General features: G+C 40.5%; 1 protein-coding gene across 2 annotated transcripts; it reads left to right on the plus strand.

Moving 5' to 3' along the window:
• Positions 1 to 5,837: 5,837 nt before the first annotated feature.
• On the plus strand, positions 5,838 to 19,094 carry CDC42EP5 (CDC42 effector protein 5). Of its 2 annotated transcripts, XM_053452224.1 has the most exons (4): positions 5,838 to 5,984; positions 6,570 to 6,946; positions 18,103 to 18,704; positions 18,836 to 18,976. In XM_053452224.1, exons 3-4 carry the CDS (start codon positions 18,116 to 18,118, stop codon positions 18,853 to 18,855), a joined length of 609 nt encoding a protein of 202 aa, XP_053308199.1. In that variant the 5' UTR covers positions 5,838 to 5,984; positions 6,570 to 6,946; positions 18,103 to 18,115; the 3' UTR covers positions 18,856 to 18,976. The 2 variants fall into 2 exon arrangements, with proteins under 2 accessions (XP_053308199.1, XP_053308198.1); XM_053452223.1 differs by having other exon boundaries at positions 18,103 to 19,094.
• Positions 19,095 to 20,351: the final 1,257 nt, after the last annotated feature.

Genomic DNA, 20,351 nt, shown 5'->3' on the forward strand with positions numbered 1-20,351 from the left:
TTCTTGCGAAATCCGCAGTTGAAAGGCACGGCCTTCTGTACCTTAAAATAACAATATGCAAAAAAAAAAAAACGCGTCTAGATCGCTGATTGATAGCCATCGAAACGCGAAAAATTCTTTACAGATTGCATGTCGGGGCAAATGCGTTGCTGAAAAATGCCTTGCTCTGCGAAAAATCCGAACTTTTAGACAAATGAATTACTTTTTGAGCAGCCGTTTTTAGTTCCAGGATAAGGAATGGACTGTTTGGTCCCACTAAATGGGCCGTATTTGCCCCATCTATGTAATAATAGGGGTATGTTCACAACCAAATATATTTTAAGGTAAGAAGTAACATTTTATGCCCATATTGGTAATGTACAGATTGTGTGAAGTGTGCGCATGCACAAGAAGCCACAATAAATCGCTTGTGAAACCCTATAGTGATAAGTGTGTGCTACAAAGTAATGAGTATCTCTTTGTGCCAGACCGGGACTAGAATAGCTCCGTAGGATTCCATCGGTTTTTCTTTCCACCAAGGCATTTCTAGGTGCATATTTGCGGCAGGTAAAGGTGATGCATGCAAGGGAGGGGGCCACGGGGCAATTGCCCCCTGGGCTGCTCTGATTCGAATATTCTGGGCCACTACCAGAACGCCTTTTAGAGTGTTTTGTCTGTAGTTCAACATAGAAACGTCTAGAGTCACAACGAATTGGATGCAATACTTACACCATGTCTGAGTCTCTTTTGTGCTCCTCTAATTACCACCCAGCAGCTCCCAGTGGGTTGTGTTTTATTCAAAGTAGGACATTTGGCCCAAGGAAGGAGGGACATCTTCATCATGGCAGGGCTTTGGGGATAATTTTGGTAATAATTAAAAAAATTTTAACTATGAGAAACCCCGGGAAACAGAGTTATTGGGCTTTAAGGATGGGTAAAGAGAGGTTGGACTTTTTAGGTGGCCCTGCTCGAAGGCCAGCCTAGGAACAAGACCACCATCTAGATGTCATCCTTCTGAGATCCTGTTGTGAGCCAACAGCATTAGAACATCCAAACCAGTCAATTAAAGTTAATTAGACTCGATTTAATTCCATCAACACAATTCACTGGTGTAAAGGGTACATCTGGCCACTAATTACATTTAATTTCTAGGTTGATGCATCTGGCGTGACTTTTCATGACCTGTATCATTACAGAGCTGTCAATTAGGGTTCGTTTAACAGAAGGCTAAATCGGCTCCACCTAGCCAGCAGGCAGCATTTAACGTCATTATCCGAGCCTAAAAAGCGGTCTAATTTAATGCATTTCTACAGAAAAAAGCAAGGTAATAGATAAATACTTTGCACTAAATAGTTGGCTATATTGGGTATTTAACAAAACTAATAGAGCCGTATCAAACCTTCATGGATGAAACCAATGATTCAAAAACATTTTCTAATAAGATCATTAAATACGAGTTTGGGTAACGCTGGTAGACACCTTTACCAAGACTGGCTGGTAATATCCAATTAGTTTATCTTTTAACCCAATACAGATCATCTTTCCACCTTAAGGAGAAGTCTTTCCAGTCCACGCGTTATCTCATGCCACAGGCTTCATGTAATAAGAAACCCACACAATGATATGCAAGCTTCTCTCTTTATTGTAAAACACACACAGCCTTGTGTGCCTGGCCATGGGGGGCGACTGCCCAGGAGCCGTCCTAATCTAATATTAAATAGGTCGAGATTAGAGGAACATAGGAGGTCTCCTCATCCTTTAAATCGGGGTGGAAGGTTAATTAATACTTTTATGGTCATATATCACAAGATTATCTGCATTGTTGGGTCAAGATTCACTCCTATTTCAACTAAATATGTAGCAATTGAAAAAAAAAAACACTTTAGTATCAGTCCATGAAGATCTTGAGTGTGATTAGTTGACCCAAGTTCTTACTTCCATGTGAACTCCTCAAATTAGGTAGAACCAAAAGTAACTGAATTAATGGCGACTTAGTCCCATGGTTCGCTTCTAATTAATTTGTGACTTGAAACCCACGAGAATCACGAGGCACATTAAATGCATGAAGACCATGGTGCTACTTAGGTGGCGGGGGGGGGGGGGGTTTGGGGAGAATTGCACCTCCCCCGCTGCCTTAAGTGGTTTGGTCCTTATGCACTTCCTGTCTGGAGAGCTTCCTGTGACAAGAGCCTGCTTTTTGGGATGCCCCTTTTTATTTTGCATACAATTGTATATATAATTGTATATTTCCTTATTATTAATGTTCTTAATACATCCCTGAGCTGGTATTTATCATTTATGATAATATCTATTCAGTACAAAGCTAATTAAATGCTTAATTAAATGAATCCGAAAATTACTAAAATATCCCTTAATTTAATTAAAGCTTTTTTTTCTTTGTCTTTGTCTGCATTTAGATATCTTACTTTTAATTTGTATATATAGTTATCAAAATGCAATTGGTATACATTAAATAATGCACGCATCTCTGTATTTTAGATATTTAGTGAAATTTGGCTATTATGTCTAATTTTGTGGAGTTAATATTAGTTGCCCAACATCACAACAAGGCTTTATGTGATGGTGTGGGCACCATAAAATATTAAATATTTGTACAATAGAGGGTTGCGCAGTGCACTAGAATGCGACCTCGTCTATCAAACCGCCAGCCGCACATCCATTGGCCAATGGCCTTAAAGTGCCAGGGCTGAATCAAGTCCCCAGTCCAGCTCTGCTTGCTAACAGATGTACTTAGCGCAGACAATGACACAGAAATCACTAGGTCTGGATACAGATATCCAACAGCTTTATGGAAAGAGCAGTACGTTTGAAAATGTTAGTATAGACATGTAGCAAAAGATAGCAATGCTTGCAAAAAGGTGGCGGGTTATCAATTATACAACCACTTCAAACAGCAGAAGCCTGCTTATTAAGGATTTTTTTCCTGCAAGCTCAGGACATTTCTTTACACACGCAGAATGTTCACTGTGATCCCAAACGGGGAAAAGCGCAATTAATTGTTTAGAAAACATATTTTCTATCATTTAATGATTTGTTTTTTTAGTAAATGGTCTGAATTTTTGTAACATAAAAGTCAGTCAAACATATAAAAACCAAAAAGTCACTCTTGATATTATGCTGGGGGGGGGGTCTCTTCCTTTGTGCACCCAAGAACAGATATTTAAGCAAGGTTCTTCACCGTTCTCGAATAAATGTAACCGGAGTTTGCTAGGGTCTCCTCATCGGTTGTGTGACCACCATGAAGAGTCGATGGGACATATCCCAGTAGAGCTATGAAAACCACATGAAAGTGGGTGGAACAGCCTTCAAGCAGAAGTGGTAGAGGGTAATACGGTGAGGGAATTTAAACATGCATGGGACAGGCATACGGCTCCTGGATCTAAGACGACACCAATGATGGATTAAGGTCTGAGTCTTTACAGCAGGAGAACATACTAGATGGGGCCGAATGCTTCTTCTCTGCTCTCAAGTTCAATGTTTCTATGTATGACACCACAGGAGCAACCGGGCAAAGAGCAGAGGGTTCCTCAAGAAGCACACAAGGCAGCAGCATAGCTTTGGAGTAGGGCTTCACCAACTCCCCCCTTGGCCTGAGTTTTGACTTGTACGTGTTGGGATATGACATCAGGGTCCACAACCCCAGTGCTTTTCAAGGGTTGGCGGGTGATGGAGCCGGTCAAAAGAAATCTGTGTCCTTGAGAGATTTGAAGGAAAGAGGTCCTTCTAAAGGTATTGCACGATAAGCATAACCCCTCTGAGAAGACTCAGGTGAATATACCCTTTGTCTAATTTAGAGTCTTGGGACATGGTGTTCAATGTTAAATACCTGTGTCTGATCTAGTCACCGACATATCATTCCCCAAATTTTTCTAGGAACACAAGGACAATAAGAACCCTTAATTAATATATGTCTGAGTCATCAAACCACAATTTCCTTGGGTTATATAGTTGTAGCTAACTACCTGAATTATGTCATTAAGTTTCTGTTGAGAACATTCCCAGTCCACGTAAAAATAATTAATAAACAACCGGAAATTCATTTTATTATTATTATTATTTTATTCCCACTTTTTTACATTAAACAATTTGGAAATGTTGTCATAAATCGGAATAGTCTTTTGAGCTTCCCTTCCGTCTGGACCTCACTCTATTGCTCTGCAGATTATTCAAGGAGGCCCCGGCAGAAGGTGTCAAAAGTATTGTCCGGCCGTATTTATTTAGGCAAAACACGTATAAGTACACATGTTCCCAGACTGAAGTCTCTCGATCAGGTGCCAAAACCTTAGACAGTATCAGCTGCAGACTCCTTGAGTTATCTACAAGGCTTAAAGTGCTGGACCTTCCTCCACACCCCAGCCAAGTCTTTTCAATGAAATGTCCATATGGTCAATGGCTCTACTGAGGACAACAAGGCGATATGACGGGAGGAAAATGGGAGAATTAATTTGAGGAAGCCTGACCTTTGTAGTCTTTGGTCTACAAATTGACGATTACAGACCTCACTTCTTCAAAGAGCGGTCATGTGGAATGTACACGGTTGAAGCAGAGAATTAAAAGGACCCCTTTGCATGGTCTTCTAAGGACAGCTGGTGGCACTAGCTTAGGCCAGGATTAGGGCAGGGACCCAGATAGGTACATCACTAGCTCCAACAGTGCTTTATAACTACATAGCTTCATAGCTTCCTACTTATACAGTATGATAAATGGGGCTCATAATAAGTGCAGTTGTATACATAGACACAAAAATTGGGGGGGGGGAATCTCGCAAAATTGTGATAGCTTTAATTTATAAATGGCTTTCTGAGAAATATTTCTGGAATGCATCAGTCATAGGGAAAAAATGTAAAATTGTCACGAGTCACGCCATGAAATGTGGCATAGCCCATGTATAAAAAAAAGGCAAAATTAGCCGCTGTATATAAAGCGACAATAACACATCCATAACCGAAATGCACATAAATGCACAATTTTACATATAATTTTACATATATACTGCTTCGGCCGTAATTATACCGGCCATCTGGCTGAATATGCCAGGCCACATGTTATTTATTGTTTTGTATAGCGCCATCATATTCCACAGCGCTGTACAATGGGTAGACAGGTCATAACACCTAGTATATAACATAACAATTTGACTTATAGAAACAACAGCTAATTACATATAATTTTAATAATTATAGAATTTCATATTTATATTAATATTTGTATGTAAATTATTCCTTCAAGCATCACATGGGCAGCAATGATTTTAATGCAGTCATTAAAAAAATGCAATAAAAATAAAAAATATATAAAAAAAATATATATTAATGAATGGTTCACCAAATATTAGACACCATAGAAAGTTTTTTCCGCATGGCTGTGTTACAGCGTCATCATTTTTTTAAAGTTAATAGCGTTTTCTGCATTAAAAGAAAAAAAAATGCAATTTTTCTGAAGTCTTAAGTTTTTTTTTTTTGTTTTTTTTTTTTACACTGCTAAGAAACTTTACAGACTTGGCTCCTTCTTCCACGCAACACCCTGAGGCTTGAATCACAATCCAGATCCCTCAATCTGGAAGAAATTACACTAAAAAACAGTTTCAGGAAATTCCAACAATGGTCTTGAGGGCAAGGGTCACCAAACCAATTTAGGAATTTCTATAATTTCCTCTGCAAATCTTTTTTTTTATTATTATTATTATTTCTTTAAGAATTTCTAATTCACTCTTTTTCACACATCTCAGCCACTAATATATACAGTGCTAAGGTGTTAATTAGGAGCTGGGAGAGGTTGAGGGATGAGTGAGGTTGTCCTGCCTCTTTAACTCCATGTGTCATGTTCAGGAAGGGGGTGGTGTTATAAGAGATTAGTTCATTCCATGCTGTGTGGTTTGCATTAGTCTTTCACATAGCCTGAGCTGGGACATTTACTCTGCAGCTCTGGAACAGAGAGAGATCCTTCACCAGGATGGACTTTGATCCACAGTTATAGAGAACCAGGTAAGAGGACAACATAATAAAACCATAAAAAAGAAGAAGTTCTTGGGGGTCTTGAGTAATAATTCAAGTTACTTGAGCTGTAAGCTGATCCTCAAAAGGATCAAACTCCAGCTTGCACTTTTTGTGAAGGTTCTATCTCCTTCTAGTTAGGATTCCAAAATAACTTTATTTATTTGTTTTAATTCTTATTTCCAAATATTTTTGTGGCAAGTTGGTGTTTCACATAACTGGAAAAATACAGAATGAAATCTGATAATGTTTTCCCCCTGTAGGCTTTAACCTCTTAGGTTCCTATGGAATTTTGTTACAAAAACATAGATACAAGTTAATTTAATCAAGTTGGACAAAGATACAATGTTAGATTATTGTGAAATCTTTTAATCCTGGAAATTTCTAGAGGATCATAAAGTTTTGGTGGTGTGGGGTGAGAAGATACAATGTTAGATGATTGTGAAATATTTTAATCCTGGAAACTTCTAGAGGATCAAATTGTCTTGGTGGGGTGGGGTGGGATGAGAAGACACATACAGTAGGCTGTTGATTAGATATTTAAATTTACATTGTGGCTTTTCTTTTTCCTGATAGTGGGAGTTGATATGAGGATTTAGCTTTGAAGCCCCCGCCCAAAGTGTGATACAATAGCCAAGATCAGGAAGAAGGAGAAGAAAGAGAAGCAGGAGGATCACAGGCGCCTCTTGCTGGTTGACTCAAGATCTAGCAGAAGGAGAGGAGACACGGAGAGGAGAGGGATCTGCTCTGGATAAACTCCTTGGAAGAAAGACAAGGGGGTCTCAGAGTCTCTCCAGAGCTGGGCATCAGCCAAAGACCCTTCATCCTGCTGCACTACAACAGTTACTGAACCTTGGATTACAAAACAATACCCCAGATCGATCAGGGGCTTCGGGAATTAAAAAAAGAAACCAGATCCTAAACGTTCTTCTCACTAAAAAGAAGCCAGGAAGGTGAGTTTTTGTATTTATTATTTTGTGTTTACTAATAGCATTCCTTTGTTTATTCTACAAAGAGAGGAAAGCCATAACCTATGGATTTATCATTTTTTCTAGATTCTCCCCACTTTTTAATAGTTTTTAGGCCACTTTGTGTTTTTAAAACGTACTGTTCTTCATTGTATGTAGAATGGGAAGCTTGTAGGGCACATGAAGGAGAGGGAGTAGTCCTTATCTGTGCTTACCCAGTGTGGTTGGGAGGGGGTGGTAAGTGATTCCCCCAGTAAATAGCCTGATTGTTAGACATGGCTAATTTGTTGATCAGTTATGTGTGAAAGCCAGGGGGCTTCCTGGCTCCTGCAGACGTGGTGGGGCCCTGGAGAGGGAGTCAGACTGGGACACCATTTAGGACAGGAAGAGAGTGCTGGGAATGACTGGGAGGGGGTGGGCAGGAGAGGCACCCCCCCTGGCTCTTCCAGCTGCTTGGTCTGCAACTCCCATCAGTCATGTCCAGACAGTTGAGTTGTCTATGGGGCAACTATCCTTCCCTGGTTCTGCTTAACTGTGATAGAGATCTAGGGCTTAGAGGGCCCCCAAGGCTCTTTGGTGGCACAGAAATGGGCCCTTAGAACTTGGCACAAGTTTTCTGTTAACTATGTTTGTGACATTGTATTTCTGAGACTATATAAAGTGTGTTGTATAGTGTGATAATTGTATCTATTTTCAATAACACATCAGTTCAGATTAAAAACTGGAGGGGGCTTTTAACACATCTTGGCGGGGTCAGGGTTTTGTGTTCTGCCCCTGTAAGGGTAGTAGGACTGGGTATAATTCTTATACCCATAATAATGTCGTCACACGTTGGATGTTTTTAATCAAATTGTAAAGTACGTAGTTTAAAGCAGGGATGGTGCCTCCCCACTTTCTGGCACACCGAGAGTTAATATTTCGGCTACAGCTACCTAGCCTTGGGATGCGTCTCCCCGCGCAAGGTCTCTGATGACCTGGAGATGTGATGCCTTTGCGGCCCAGCTTTGAAAGTGAGATGGTTATTTTATAGGGTTGATCTATGGGGAGTGGTTGGGCACTTTTAGAAAGTTGAAAATACAATGGGGAGACTGCAGAGGCCTGGGCTGGAATTACTGTGACTAATGGTGACCATGTCATTGCTGCGAACATTATAGGACGACCGGAAAAATACTTAACTTGGTAAGCATTAAAATTCTCCTGGTATGCAAAGCATCAAGTTCCATGGTGAAAACGCCATGACGCACCAAAAAGGTAAAATTTCCACCCAATCATCTACCGCAAATGCTATTTAAATGCAGATGGCCTTTAAACGGTTAACTAAATGTAGATGCCCAATATGGCTGTGTACGTACCCCCTGAACCTAAATGGATCATATGATTCCTTGACGTACAGACCATTTATATAAAGAGACGCAAATGTTTCCACCGCGTCTTGTCTGTTTATTTAATGTATTTAAACATATCACTCACGGCAGTCCTTCCTCTTGTGCAATCAGGATGAAGAAGATAAGTGAATTAAAATAACTTTCCTGTTTGCATTCCTAAAAGTGTTTTTCTTTCCATATAAAAGTATTATTTGATAACTGAATCGCATTAGAGTGCAAGCTTTTGAGACTACTTGTCTCTTTACACTAGCACAGCACAGTTGCCTGGTAAGCTTCTAGTTAATCTCATATTTACAAAGGGTGTCGTAAAACGTGGACCTCTTGGGGGAGGGCTGAATCAAAACCAGATGAAAATGTAGCAGTATTTATATAGCGTGGTTATAAAGATACACATTCATCAATTGTGACCTAGGAGGAACCCCCCTTTCAAGGTCTAGAGGAACATTTTCTCCTTTTTATAGGTTCCGTTACCAAAAAGTTGGTAGGATTTCATACGAACCAAAAATGGGGCAACAGACCTGCCGGTTGAATAACTTATTGCCAGTTCAACCATGTTTTGCCTGATACCTCCCACCATCTTCAATGTCGCCCCCACTTCTCAACGTTTTACTGATGAAGGCATCTGCCCAATAACCGGCAAGACCCATTCCCAACGCCAGTAGATCGATATACTATAAAGTCTATCATACCCTGCATCTCAACCCATCTTGTGGCAGTAACGTAGGCACTGGTTATGGTTATTTGCCGCTTGGAGCCCACCATCACTATTTTGAGTCATCACACTTGCGTCCTGGTGGTGACCATTATAATGGTGTGTTTTATTCCGGTTAATTTTTGGGATGAGTGTTCGTGTGACCAGCCGTCCAGATCTTCTCTCCTGGCTCTTCCTGGATAATGTCTTCATTATATCAACTTTATAGAATAACTAGGAATGAGCACAAGTAGCTGTAGATGAAAATAGTCTTAATGGAGAAAGCAGGGGCCCGGAGGTAGTACGTGAATACCTTTTTGGCCCTTGAGGATTCATCCTTGTGTCCGAGCTGGCTGTTTGTATGGTTTGCTGGCTTAATCCTTTGGTTAGTGAGTTGAAGGCATAAGGTGGTTCTCCAACGGAGGTGATAATTTGTAAAGTAATTACAGTTCAGTCGGGGCTATCATGAGATAATCCAACCTTCGGGCGCTGAGTGAGGAATCTTCAGACGAAGATTACGGAGCAGTAGCAACTTTCCCACAGACTCCTCGTAGGGTTATAATTGTAACAACTGGCATTTGAAGTTTTTAAGATGCTAAGTAACCCAAGTAGACCTTTATGTTGAAGTGTCTGAGACGCTCAAGAGTGTCATGTTTAATCTGTTCAGATGTAAAGCCTTGCTTGGGGTCTTTCAGGTCACCGACTTTTGTTCATAGCCTTGAGTTAGGAAAAAAAGTTTAAAGTAGCATTGGAAGGGAAGAAGTTGGAGCCAATGTACCCAAGTGTAATAGACACACAGAACCCTAATTCGATGGCAGAACTGTTCAGCCCAACTATTCTGCCCATATTTCCTGCTGTAAAGACTCAAACCTTAATCCTTGACCTTGTTTTAGATTCAGGAGCCATATGCCTGTCTCATGCATGTTTAAATTCCCTCACTGTATTATCCTCTACTACTTCTGCTGGGAGGCTGTCCCACTTATCTACCACCATTTCAGTAGGAAAAACTTCCTTGCATTACATCTAAGCCTCTGACCCTCGTGTTAGATCATGGCCTCCTGTTCTAACTTTTCCTCTCATTTGAAAATTAACTACCCTCCTGTACTTTGTAAGAAATACTTTTAAATGATCTCCTCTCTTATTCTCTCCTCCATGTCTTCCATGCATATTCTTTACTGTATTGCTTACATGCAAATGATGGAGTCACACAGGACAGCCGAAGCTTGGCGCTCCTTGTAGGGGCATTAAACCCATCGTGAGAGTATTAAGCACCCATCTTGCTAAGTAAGAGGACTTCTCCCTAACCCCAGGACCTTATGGATCCTCTATACATTGATCCATGGAAGCTTGAGATATGAGTGGCGTGATGGTCTCCACTTGCTTGGAAGTCTTCTTGTTGAATGGTGGCCCCCCGAATCCCTATCTTTAGGGGCCAGCGATCTACTTTTCAACATTTTCAATGATTGATTGCTGTTAAAGTAAATTTGCCAAGTTACTTGCAGCTCAACGGCTGCTTTGATCGCATTTCTTAAACGTTGTGAATAAGAATCCTTCAAACTCTTATTTTGCTCGTTTAAAATGTTGTGAAATTCCCAAAAGTCTCTAATAAATGTTTAAAATCACTTGTAGGCTTTCCATGGGAATAAAAACACCTATTTATCTATATCTCCCAGAAATATCTAACCGCGTGATAAATACATACAATTTGTCCAAAGTACACTCGACAAACGCAACTCGACAAACTCTGCTGGCAGTGTGCACGCGATTTAAACCGGATCTGATTATCGTTGGAAGCTGAACTTTCTTATAGACGGACACGCGGTTTTACAGCACGTTTAACCGTTTGGGTGCTGGTGACATATGCTTTCACCCTATATGGAACATTAAAGAGAGTCCTATGCTTTTGGGGCAGAGGTGCACAACTTCTGACCTCCCCGGCCGCGATCAGGCTGGGAATTCTGTATGTTCTAGCCTGAAAACAAGTAATTTAATCTATTTTTTTTTTTATTGAAATGCCTGTGCCCAAGCAAAAAAGTGGCCCTTGAGGACCAAAGTTGTGCACTTCTGCTTTAGGGAAGCGCGTTGAAGATAAAACATCGACGTGTAGACCACCTCCCTGTTTCTGAGGCTCCTTGGGTATCGCGTACAAACCTGAGTAAGTTTAGAGTCAGCTCGAAGTCAGAGATAAGTCATGGCAGGAATGAGAAACCTGTCTGACGGGTTCTGGTGTCATTCCCACTTGCTTTCACTTGCGTCGGTTTTGTGTAACACTCTTTCCCCCTCCTTAACACAAACAATGTAAAACAAACTCGCAGGCCGAGCTTGTTCTTGCGCTCATGAGTCGTCACGCTCTTGTTCTTCGGTTAGGGTCAACGGCGAACAGGGCAAAAATCCGGAATCGTTAATACAATAATCCTATTTTAGCTCCTCTAAAATGTGTGCAACGCCCCACTTTTTGTAAAAATAGGTCCCGATGAATCCTTTCCGTAGAATTCTGGAGTAATGGGCTTGAGAGGTGAGCTCTCAACCATGGGGTGGAGGACGTTCCATCTGGGTGACTTTGGATCTTTTCTGAACATGTCCTTTTACAAGAGGAAACTCAGATAAAGGGGTTTATTCGTTCAACCGTGCGTTTCCTGTTTAAAGATGCCTGATAAAGGGCCAGCTCTGGGGAGGATTTCCTGCAGTGATAGCCCAACTGGCCCTGTATCATGTATAGTTAAGTCTTCTTTTTTTTTTTTTTTTTAATAAACTTTCTGGAAATGTATATTATTCAGACATCGGGCATTACATACGGCGCCCATGTCCAGGAAAATAAAATGGGGAAGACAGACTTCTAAATTCATATTAGCATAATCTATTCATCTGGTAAAAGGATGTCACCTGATAGAACATCCTCTTTGGCATTGAGATTAAATACCACCAATATGCATAATTACCGTTTGTTGGGATTGAGCATCTATTATACCCTACTAAATAAAGTAGATTTAAGAGTAAATTGCGTTTACTTTTGTTTCCTCTATTCGGTTTGATTGTTTGCCGGGGGCTCTTCAGGCATTGTATACGTTTTGTATTCCATATGCATATGAAATGCATTCACTTGCCCAGGAGTTTGCGGTTAGATGGACGTTGGATCATCTCAAAGGCTTCGCTTTGCATTATAAACGGATAATGTCAGAGAGACCCTCGGAGGGGCTGAATGGCTTCTGAATTATGCATAGTTATAATCACTGAACTCCGGAAAGAGTTGGAGACTTGAAAGGCTCGCTTGCATATACCTCCCATGTGCGTCAGGCTTTAGGTGTCTTTAGTTGAAGTTGACAACCTATATTGGACCAACACAGAAAAATATGTAAAGTTTAAATAAGCTTTTGGAACCTCCAGAGGTCTCTTCATGAGATGGAGTCAATCTTTAGAAGGCCACCAAAATCCCTCTTTCCTCCCCTGAAGTCTATCTTTTCCAGGAGCTCAGAGTGTTTGCCGGGTATGAGGGTATCAGAGGGTTCTACAGCCCTAAAAGCCCCGATAATGTGTATAGAGTAGCTGCTCTCAGCCAGGAAGTTTCCGGAAAGTCAGTGTTGAGGGTGGGGAAAGTGGTTTGAATCATGTCTGGGAATGAAGAGCAGTGAGCTGGACCACATGTGCTCATGAATATAGAACCTATTTTTACAATGGTATGCAGAGAGAGAGACATGTGGTATAGCCAAGTCTATATGAAGAATACGGCTTTATACCATTCCAGCTGTTGTTGGCATTCACCTCCATTGTGCTCGGCCAGATTGGAAGTTCTTTGGAAGATTAGTCATTGCTCATCACTGTTCTAGATCCGCATTCTCGGCATTTTAATTGTGTATAAAGCGAGTCTTTCATAAATAAGCCTTATCTTCTAAAATCACATGTAGCCTTCTGCTTAATCTCTAGAGTAGTATGAGGCAATTGGATTTACACGCAAGAACATGGCTCAAAGGGTGGAGGACCATTTAAAATGGATTATGTCTAGCTGTTTGTCTCTGCGTGGCAAAACTTTTCCCCCTGCTTAGAGATCCTGTGGTAGAAGTGGCTTTTTCTTGTTTTCCTCCCCCTCCAATACGTGGTAGGCGTACGTGGAATCTTTGTGGTCTCCATTGGGTTTAGATAAAATGTCTTTCTTGTAGATCTAGCTGGGCAGGATCCCAATGGCTAAAGGGTGGTCCTACATCCTGTTTGGGGTATTTAGCTGGGTGACATTAAAAGGTGTATTTCCCAATTAAGACACCAACACTTCAGGACTGCACAGATGACTTCAACACCTCCAGAGGGGGCCGGTGATTTCTGAATAGGCCGATTGTTCTCGAGTTAGGGCTTTTCAAACACGACGCCATCCAGATAGAGGAAGGGAAGGAAGAAAGGGAAGGGCAGGAGTTGCTCGGGTCCTCTTCCTCTTTCCTTTTTAGCTCTGCCCCATGAGACCCGTCATCTGATTCATACAGCAGATGAGGGATTGGGGTTTAACGGAGCAGGGAGCTTGTGCAACCTACAGGAAGTCAGTGATTTAAAGGACTTCATCATTAACAGGTGGGGTGTTGCAAGATTTACCAAACCTTTGGTCGCGTTAACACTAGTTTTTATATCCAGACTCTTACCTCATTGCTATTCGTGTCCTGTTCTGTCTCATTGTTGGTTCTTAGTAAAGATCGGAAACAAATTACGTCGGCAAACTATTAATTCACCCAGCGTTCTATAAAACAAAAACAACTCCTGGAATTCTAAGTACTCATTACATTTGACCTTTGTCACGGTGACCGGCTTACGATTTGAACTCTACATCCTGCTGGCCAAAATTATTTCAAATGTATAGAGCAAAATATATTTTGTACTAAAGCTCTCGAGCAACAAATGTGTTGATCTACACGGCTGCTAGCTTGTTGTAGCTGTAGATACGGCAAACAGTCGTGGGAATATATATATATTTTTATGTCTTTATCTGTATTTGCACAAAGAAACAATGTGTAAAGAACAGGACCTGCCCCACCTAGGATTTCGCTTCCACTTCCTTTTTGTGTGGTTGCGAGTAAGTCCTGTGAGACTCCTAGGGCCAGCAGGACCCGTTAAGACCTTCTGATGTCACAGGGTGTTGATTTGCCCCTTTTGGACCCATAATGCACAGCTCACTTAGCTGGAGCCTTGTAGATCCCGGCCAGAAGTATGAGGACAAGCGGGGGAGTATTTATAAACAAAACGTGGTATTTATGGGTCAGGAGTTACATTTTAAGCTCGACTCTAGAAATAAAAAGGAACCAGTGAACTCTAACAATGCAATGCTGTTGGTTCTTCTGTATTGTGGGGGCATTGCATGGAAAGCTTGCGTAGGAGCGGTGAACTTTTTGGCCTCGTTCATCACCGTGTCCACTCCCATAACGTTCTTCATACTGATTGTAAGTTTCATTGACTGTATTCGTTCCCGTAAACAACGATGTTACTAGGACTGGTCTATCCATCTGCTTCACTAAGGTCTACATGTAACTCGGACCCCAGTACAGCGCCCGGATCTTACTTTATTCATAATGCGGTACTTAATGACATGGTATAATCCCGTAAAAATGCTTTCTGTGCAGAAGATGTTTACTTTATCACCCAACCCGTGTAGTTTAGCTGGATTGCTAATGTTTAAAATTGAAATATTGTGTTTCCATTTGTAAACAGAGCACTGATTCTGGGAAATAAAAAGTAGGTGAAAGGACGCATCGTTCCTCACAATTTCCAACGCGTGCTTTTGTTCTAGAGGGTGCAGTTTATGATTTGTCTAGATGACAGGACTTTACCGGGCTCTCCAGATTTCATCCAGGTCTCGTGGTGGGACGGATCAGTGCCCATTCCCTGTCGTTGCCCTTTCCCTATGGGCATCTATCGCCTATTGTGAACTTCTAACAGGAGGCAGAAAGCCAGTATGTGTGTCAGAAGCTGGAGACTGGGAGCTCCCAAGAGGTCAGACCTGGTAATGTCCATGTGTGGATGTCCTTTTAATTGAACCTAGTAAGCATTAAGAATGTATTTTATATAACATAAACTCGGCAAATATTCTAAACTCTTAAAAAGAGATATATTGGGGGAGGAAGGGGTTTGGATACCAAATAGGGAATGTCCCTCCCAAGCAGGGGACACTTGAGGCAGTTCATGAGCAGAATGAGGAGGACATCAGTAGAAGTAGATGACACTATCTCATATCTTCCCTGTTTTATTGTCAATGACACCTGTAAATAGTGTAACTCAGTAACTCCTAGGAATTGGGAGAGGCGGCGTTCCATATGTTTTAAAGGCAGAACGTGTTTAGGTTCTTGTTGCATCAGAATGTTCCTCGGAATTGTAGAACCTGTGCAGACCCACCTTTTCTCCAGAGCAAGCTCTTTAGTGATAAATAGAAAAAGACGATGATGCCCAAGGGTCGGCCGTTACGAAATTCATTTCTCATCAAAGTCTCACGTGGAGTTTTTAAGTTCGAAACTGTGACCTAAACAAATCGGCACTCGCTGTGTCTTAGAGCGGCAAAGTCAGCATCTCCTCTATTTCCTATCCTGAGGGTCTCTCCTTTCTCCTCAACCCAGCCTTTACAAAGGCTGCCTGAACCAGTTAATAACAGTCAGCAACTTTTAACAATTGGTAAGGGATAACTAAACAGGGAGTAATCATTAATCATGCTGATCATAAGTAAAGGAAGTTATGGTACCTTTCCCTATAATTCATATTAGGTGGATCTTTAAAAAAAAAAAAAAATCCCCTATAAATTCCAGATATAGTTGGTGTAGGTTTCCCTTTTTGAACATTCTCCTCACTACGTCGGGCGTAATGAATCGCTTTTAACAGCCGGTTATTTTGTTTGATATTTTTTAACATATCACGATTTCTCATAAGTCAGGAAACGTGACATTTCCCCGTAGCCATGTCAGAGGTCCTTTGTCTACATGTCACAGTAGTGACTCCTGCGGGTTAAGCGTGTGGATATTTTCCCCCCTCGAGTAATTTTACAGCCTCCTTCTCGTTTTACTAATCGCGGCTCGTTTTGCTGAGTTAGGTTATTTTCTTCTTCCACAGATTTTCTTGAAAGAAGATAGGGCGGATAAGGCAAGGCCGGGCTTTATCTGAACTTGCGTTCTTTGTGCCAAAAGGCAGACAGAAGGTGCTTTGTTTCCCGTTAAAGTGTCAGACACCATGGCGTAGCCAGGATCTGTTAAATATTTAGTTTTGCGGTGGAGGGATTTATTTTTTTATTTTTTATTGTACCGTTCCTCAAAAGTATGGCGCAGACAAAAAATGCCTATATATTGAATATTATTATGAGTGAAAACAGTCGGTAATACTTTACGTTCCAAATGGGGGGCTCCCAGTATGGAAACAAAAACACGACCCTGCTTTTTTTGGCTCAACTGGTGAATAAACATAGTTAATTTCACAGGAAACCAAGATTATCGGGCATTTAGATAATTTATCACTTGTCGAGGGAGACTAGAAGCAAAGCTTTGTTGTTGGTACATAGGGGATATAAATTTAAGTAAAACGACTCTTTCTTTGCCAAGTATCCATACTCTCTCAGAAAGGATCGGGCCTTTTGTGAGTAAAGAGGGTGATATACAAATTTGTGATAATTTATAGCTGTCTTGAGGTTCTCTGCCTTCTTCTCATCCCACCCTTTTAAAGGCTTCCTGAACCAATCAGCAATGGGGAGGATCACAGGAAGTTAAGATGGAAGCTTCCATTTTACAGAGGGGTTCTAGTGCAAAAATAATGCTTATTTTAGAATGTAACATATGATATCTGGGAAAGTGATCCCCATTAACACTTCTCATTATGGAAGGCGTTCCATACTTTTCAAATGCTTGGTTTTCGATGCACCAGCCCTTCCAATGAGAAAAAAGGAAACAGTAAGGGTATCGACACAAGTATTTCTTCCCCCAAAATGTTCCTTTTTCCTTCTCTATACGTGTCGGAGACTAGGTTGCACTACGTAAAGCATACTTTTGTTTGTACTTTTTTAAAATATGTTTATTTGTGCTTCCCCTCCTTCTCGCGTCTGAGCCATAACCTCTGAAACCTCTCCTACATTCCGGAAGACATGCCTCACACACCGCGCATACTTTCAAAAACATGTCGCGTCAGTCGCATTCTGCAAATACGCGGGTGATATATAGGCGAAAGGGTAGTGCTTTATTTACAGTTGATATTTTAGTCTCGTAATATGTGTTTCAGATTTACTGTAAGTGTGGTGAATTTACAATTCGAGGCCGTCAAACTATTTTTCGTTTTGATCAGAAAAATCGTTCTTCTAAGTTTACGTGCATGAGATCCAGTGGCTGATGGTGCTGCATAGGATCTTGGGCTTCTGCCTTTTGTATCTTCAAGGGTCAACGGCGAGTCAGTGTAAAACGATGAGGTTGGAGACAGATTGGCCACGCTACGTGATGAGTCTCCAGATATAATTACATGGGGTGTTCTTGTCAGGCCCTTCTATCTTCTTCCCTTCGCTGATGCTTTTGTTCTTGTCTGTTATGTGTTGAGGCTACGTCTTCCTATTAGGTAATGAAAGCTACGTGCTTCCTTAGTGTATACGGCGTGAATGAGTGGCAGGAAGATATTTGAAGTGTGTTTTAGTAGATAGAATTGGATCCTGGGTTTGTCCTGAACGTTGGGTTGTGGTGGGGATGGCTTCCATGTTGGAGCTTTCATTGTCATGAGTTGGCGTGTGCTGTAAACGAGCTGTTCTTGTAAACATGGGAAGATGTATGGGTGTGTGTCCGCATACCTGGCCTTAAACGTTTTATATGAGTAACTAAAGCAGACCTACAACATTTTGTTATACAGAGAGTTTGCCGAGTTGAAAAATGTATAGAGATAAATCTTTTGTAATAAATTGTTTACATCTTAAGATATACGAGAAGACTTCTGCTGCACTTCTTTCCAGGCAGTAGGCTGCTGTAATAAATAATTTTTTTTATGTTAATACATTTTACATTCTAGTTCTTTGATTTGTCCTCTCTACATGTTTTTTTGTATTTATTATAAATAGCTTTACAAATGTTATTATTATTTTGCAGATTCTGAGGCACAATGCCCATTCTCAAGCAGTCGAGCTCGCACTCAAAGAAGAAAACCCGCATCGACAGAGAGATGATTAGTGCTCCCTTGGGGGACTTTAGACACACCATGCATGTCGGAAGAGGAGGAGACGTATTTGGGGACACCTCCTTTCTAAGTAACCATGGGCCTTCCTCCACCCCAGCTGTGGAAGTCCAAGCCCCCAAGAAAAATGGCCTCACAAAACTCACGACAGGTTCAGGAGAGCACGAAGAAAGTAAAATGGCTGACTCGCTCAGTCAACGTTCACAGTCTTCTGGAATAGGCTCTGGAGCGGGAAGTGTCTCCTCCAGTCCTATTAACAACGTACCATCTAAAGATGATAGTTTATGGAATACCAGTAACAGCGGTGGGCGACCCGATCAGCTCGACTGGCTATCACCCGGCAGTGACTGTGGTCTGAAGCACGCAGAATCTATGCTGTCCTTCCATCTTGACCTGGGTCCTTCCATCTTGGATGACGTCTTAGGCATCATGGACAGGGATGCTCCTGCTCCAGAGTGGAATATTCCAGAAAACCAGTGCGACTTTGGCTACAAGTTCTCCCCAATTCACACTACAGGTAATGAAAATTGTATATCACCTTCTTCGGCCATAGAGCCACAGGAAACACACTTTAACCAATCCAGCACATTGCCAGTAGCAAACTCTGGTATAGACTATAATTCCAGCACTGTCTCTGAAAATCCACAGGAAAACCGGTCTGCCTATGATGACGGTAGCGAGGAGGAAAAACTATCAATTTATGAAGGCATTGCAGAGGATCCAGAGCAACAGGACAGCAGTTTACATAGAAGTCACCAAGCCAAGGTAGAAGATGATGATGAAGATGAAGAGGAACACGGGCAAGGATATACATTTGAAGAAGATATTGATGATGAGATTGGTGTATAGGAATGAAAGCAGTCTCGCATAAACTTTTTTTTGCTATAATGTTTCTATAATCACCATGATTCCCAATTGCTAATGGGTTAAAACGTTAAAATTGAACAATTAAACCACGAAGTAGATGCCTTTTTTTCCGGTTCGCCAAGCAAAGAACATATTTTTGTACAGAAGCGATGCAATACACATGGCTTGAAAGTATAACCTTCCTCTTTATCCTTGTGATACTAATTAGGATATATATATATATATATATATATATATATATATATATATATATATATATATTTATATATTTATATATAATGAGAATTAAGGCCATTTTTTTGTAAATTGTTTTAGACTTTGATGTTTATCACCCCCCCCCTTTTTTTTTTTTTTGTCCACTTTCATTTAATAATAAAAATAATTTATAGAGATGTCGAACTTTTTTTTTTTTTTTTTTTTTATGCAAGAAAGGGTAGCTTTTTTTTTTTTGTTTTCTTTGTTTTCCAGAAGACAAACAAGGAGAAAAATTTAGAAAATAAAACCTAAGAAGGGATAGGTTGGGAAAAAAAGGAGCTCAATTATCAGTTCTGTTTCTATAGACCATTTCGCAATAACAAGTTTTAGTAAAGATGTGTTTTTTTTTTTGGTTTTTTTTTTTCTTCTTCTTGTAGAACAAATATAAGATACTAATAAACTCTACATCATGCTTCGGTGCAATACCAAAGAAATATATGTATATAATTTTTTTTTTTTTTTTTTTTTTTTTAGATAATAGTGATACAGTAAATAATAAACAGTACTGTACTAGTTATAGGAAAGTAGACTTTTAGAAAGCAAAAAAAAAAATGTTTGCTATTTTTTTATTTTATTTTAAATATTAGTTTTGAAAAAAAAAAAAAAAAGCGACTTTACAGATTTTGGAGAAAACGGTAAAGCTGTTTCTCCCCGGTAGCTGAACATATCACGTTTTCTGTTTTTGATGGTCACCAATTGTTGGTCCAGTAGACCAATGATGAAAAAGAGGATTTAATACTGTGTATATGTGTATATGTATATATATTATGGGGAGGGGTGGGGAAATTATTTTCGACATATTGTATTAAACACACTGGTTGGGTACACTTATTTTGTAAAGGAATCCAAAACCGTTCATTGTGTTATCTCCGTATGCTTATAGCTACGTGTAAACCATCAAAGATCTACATTCACACTTAAATGGAGACACTGACTTTTTTTTTTATATATTTTGATCATATTTGGGGAATTCTGCATTGCTTTTATCTGTGGCTGCTGGTCAAAGCGTCATCGCGGTGTCCTAGTTCTCCTGTGGACAACC

The sequence above is a fragment of the Spea bombifrons genome, chromosome 12 (assembly GCF_027358695.1).
Source record: "Spea bombifrons isolate aSpeBom1 chromosome 12, aSpeBom1.2.pri, whole genome shotgun sequence".
Classification (NCBI taxonomy): domain Eukaryota; kingdom Metazoa; phylum Chordata; class Amphibia; order Anura; family Pelobatidae; genus Spea; species Spea bombifrons.

Bases quoted from the DNA above. Each gene is read 5' to 3' on its own strand.
- CDC42EP5 (XM_053452223.1), top strand. From the start codon at position 18,116: ATGCCCATTCTCAAGCAGTCGAGCTCGCACTCAAAGAAGAAAACCCGC.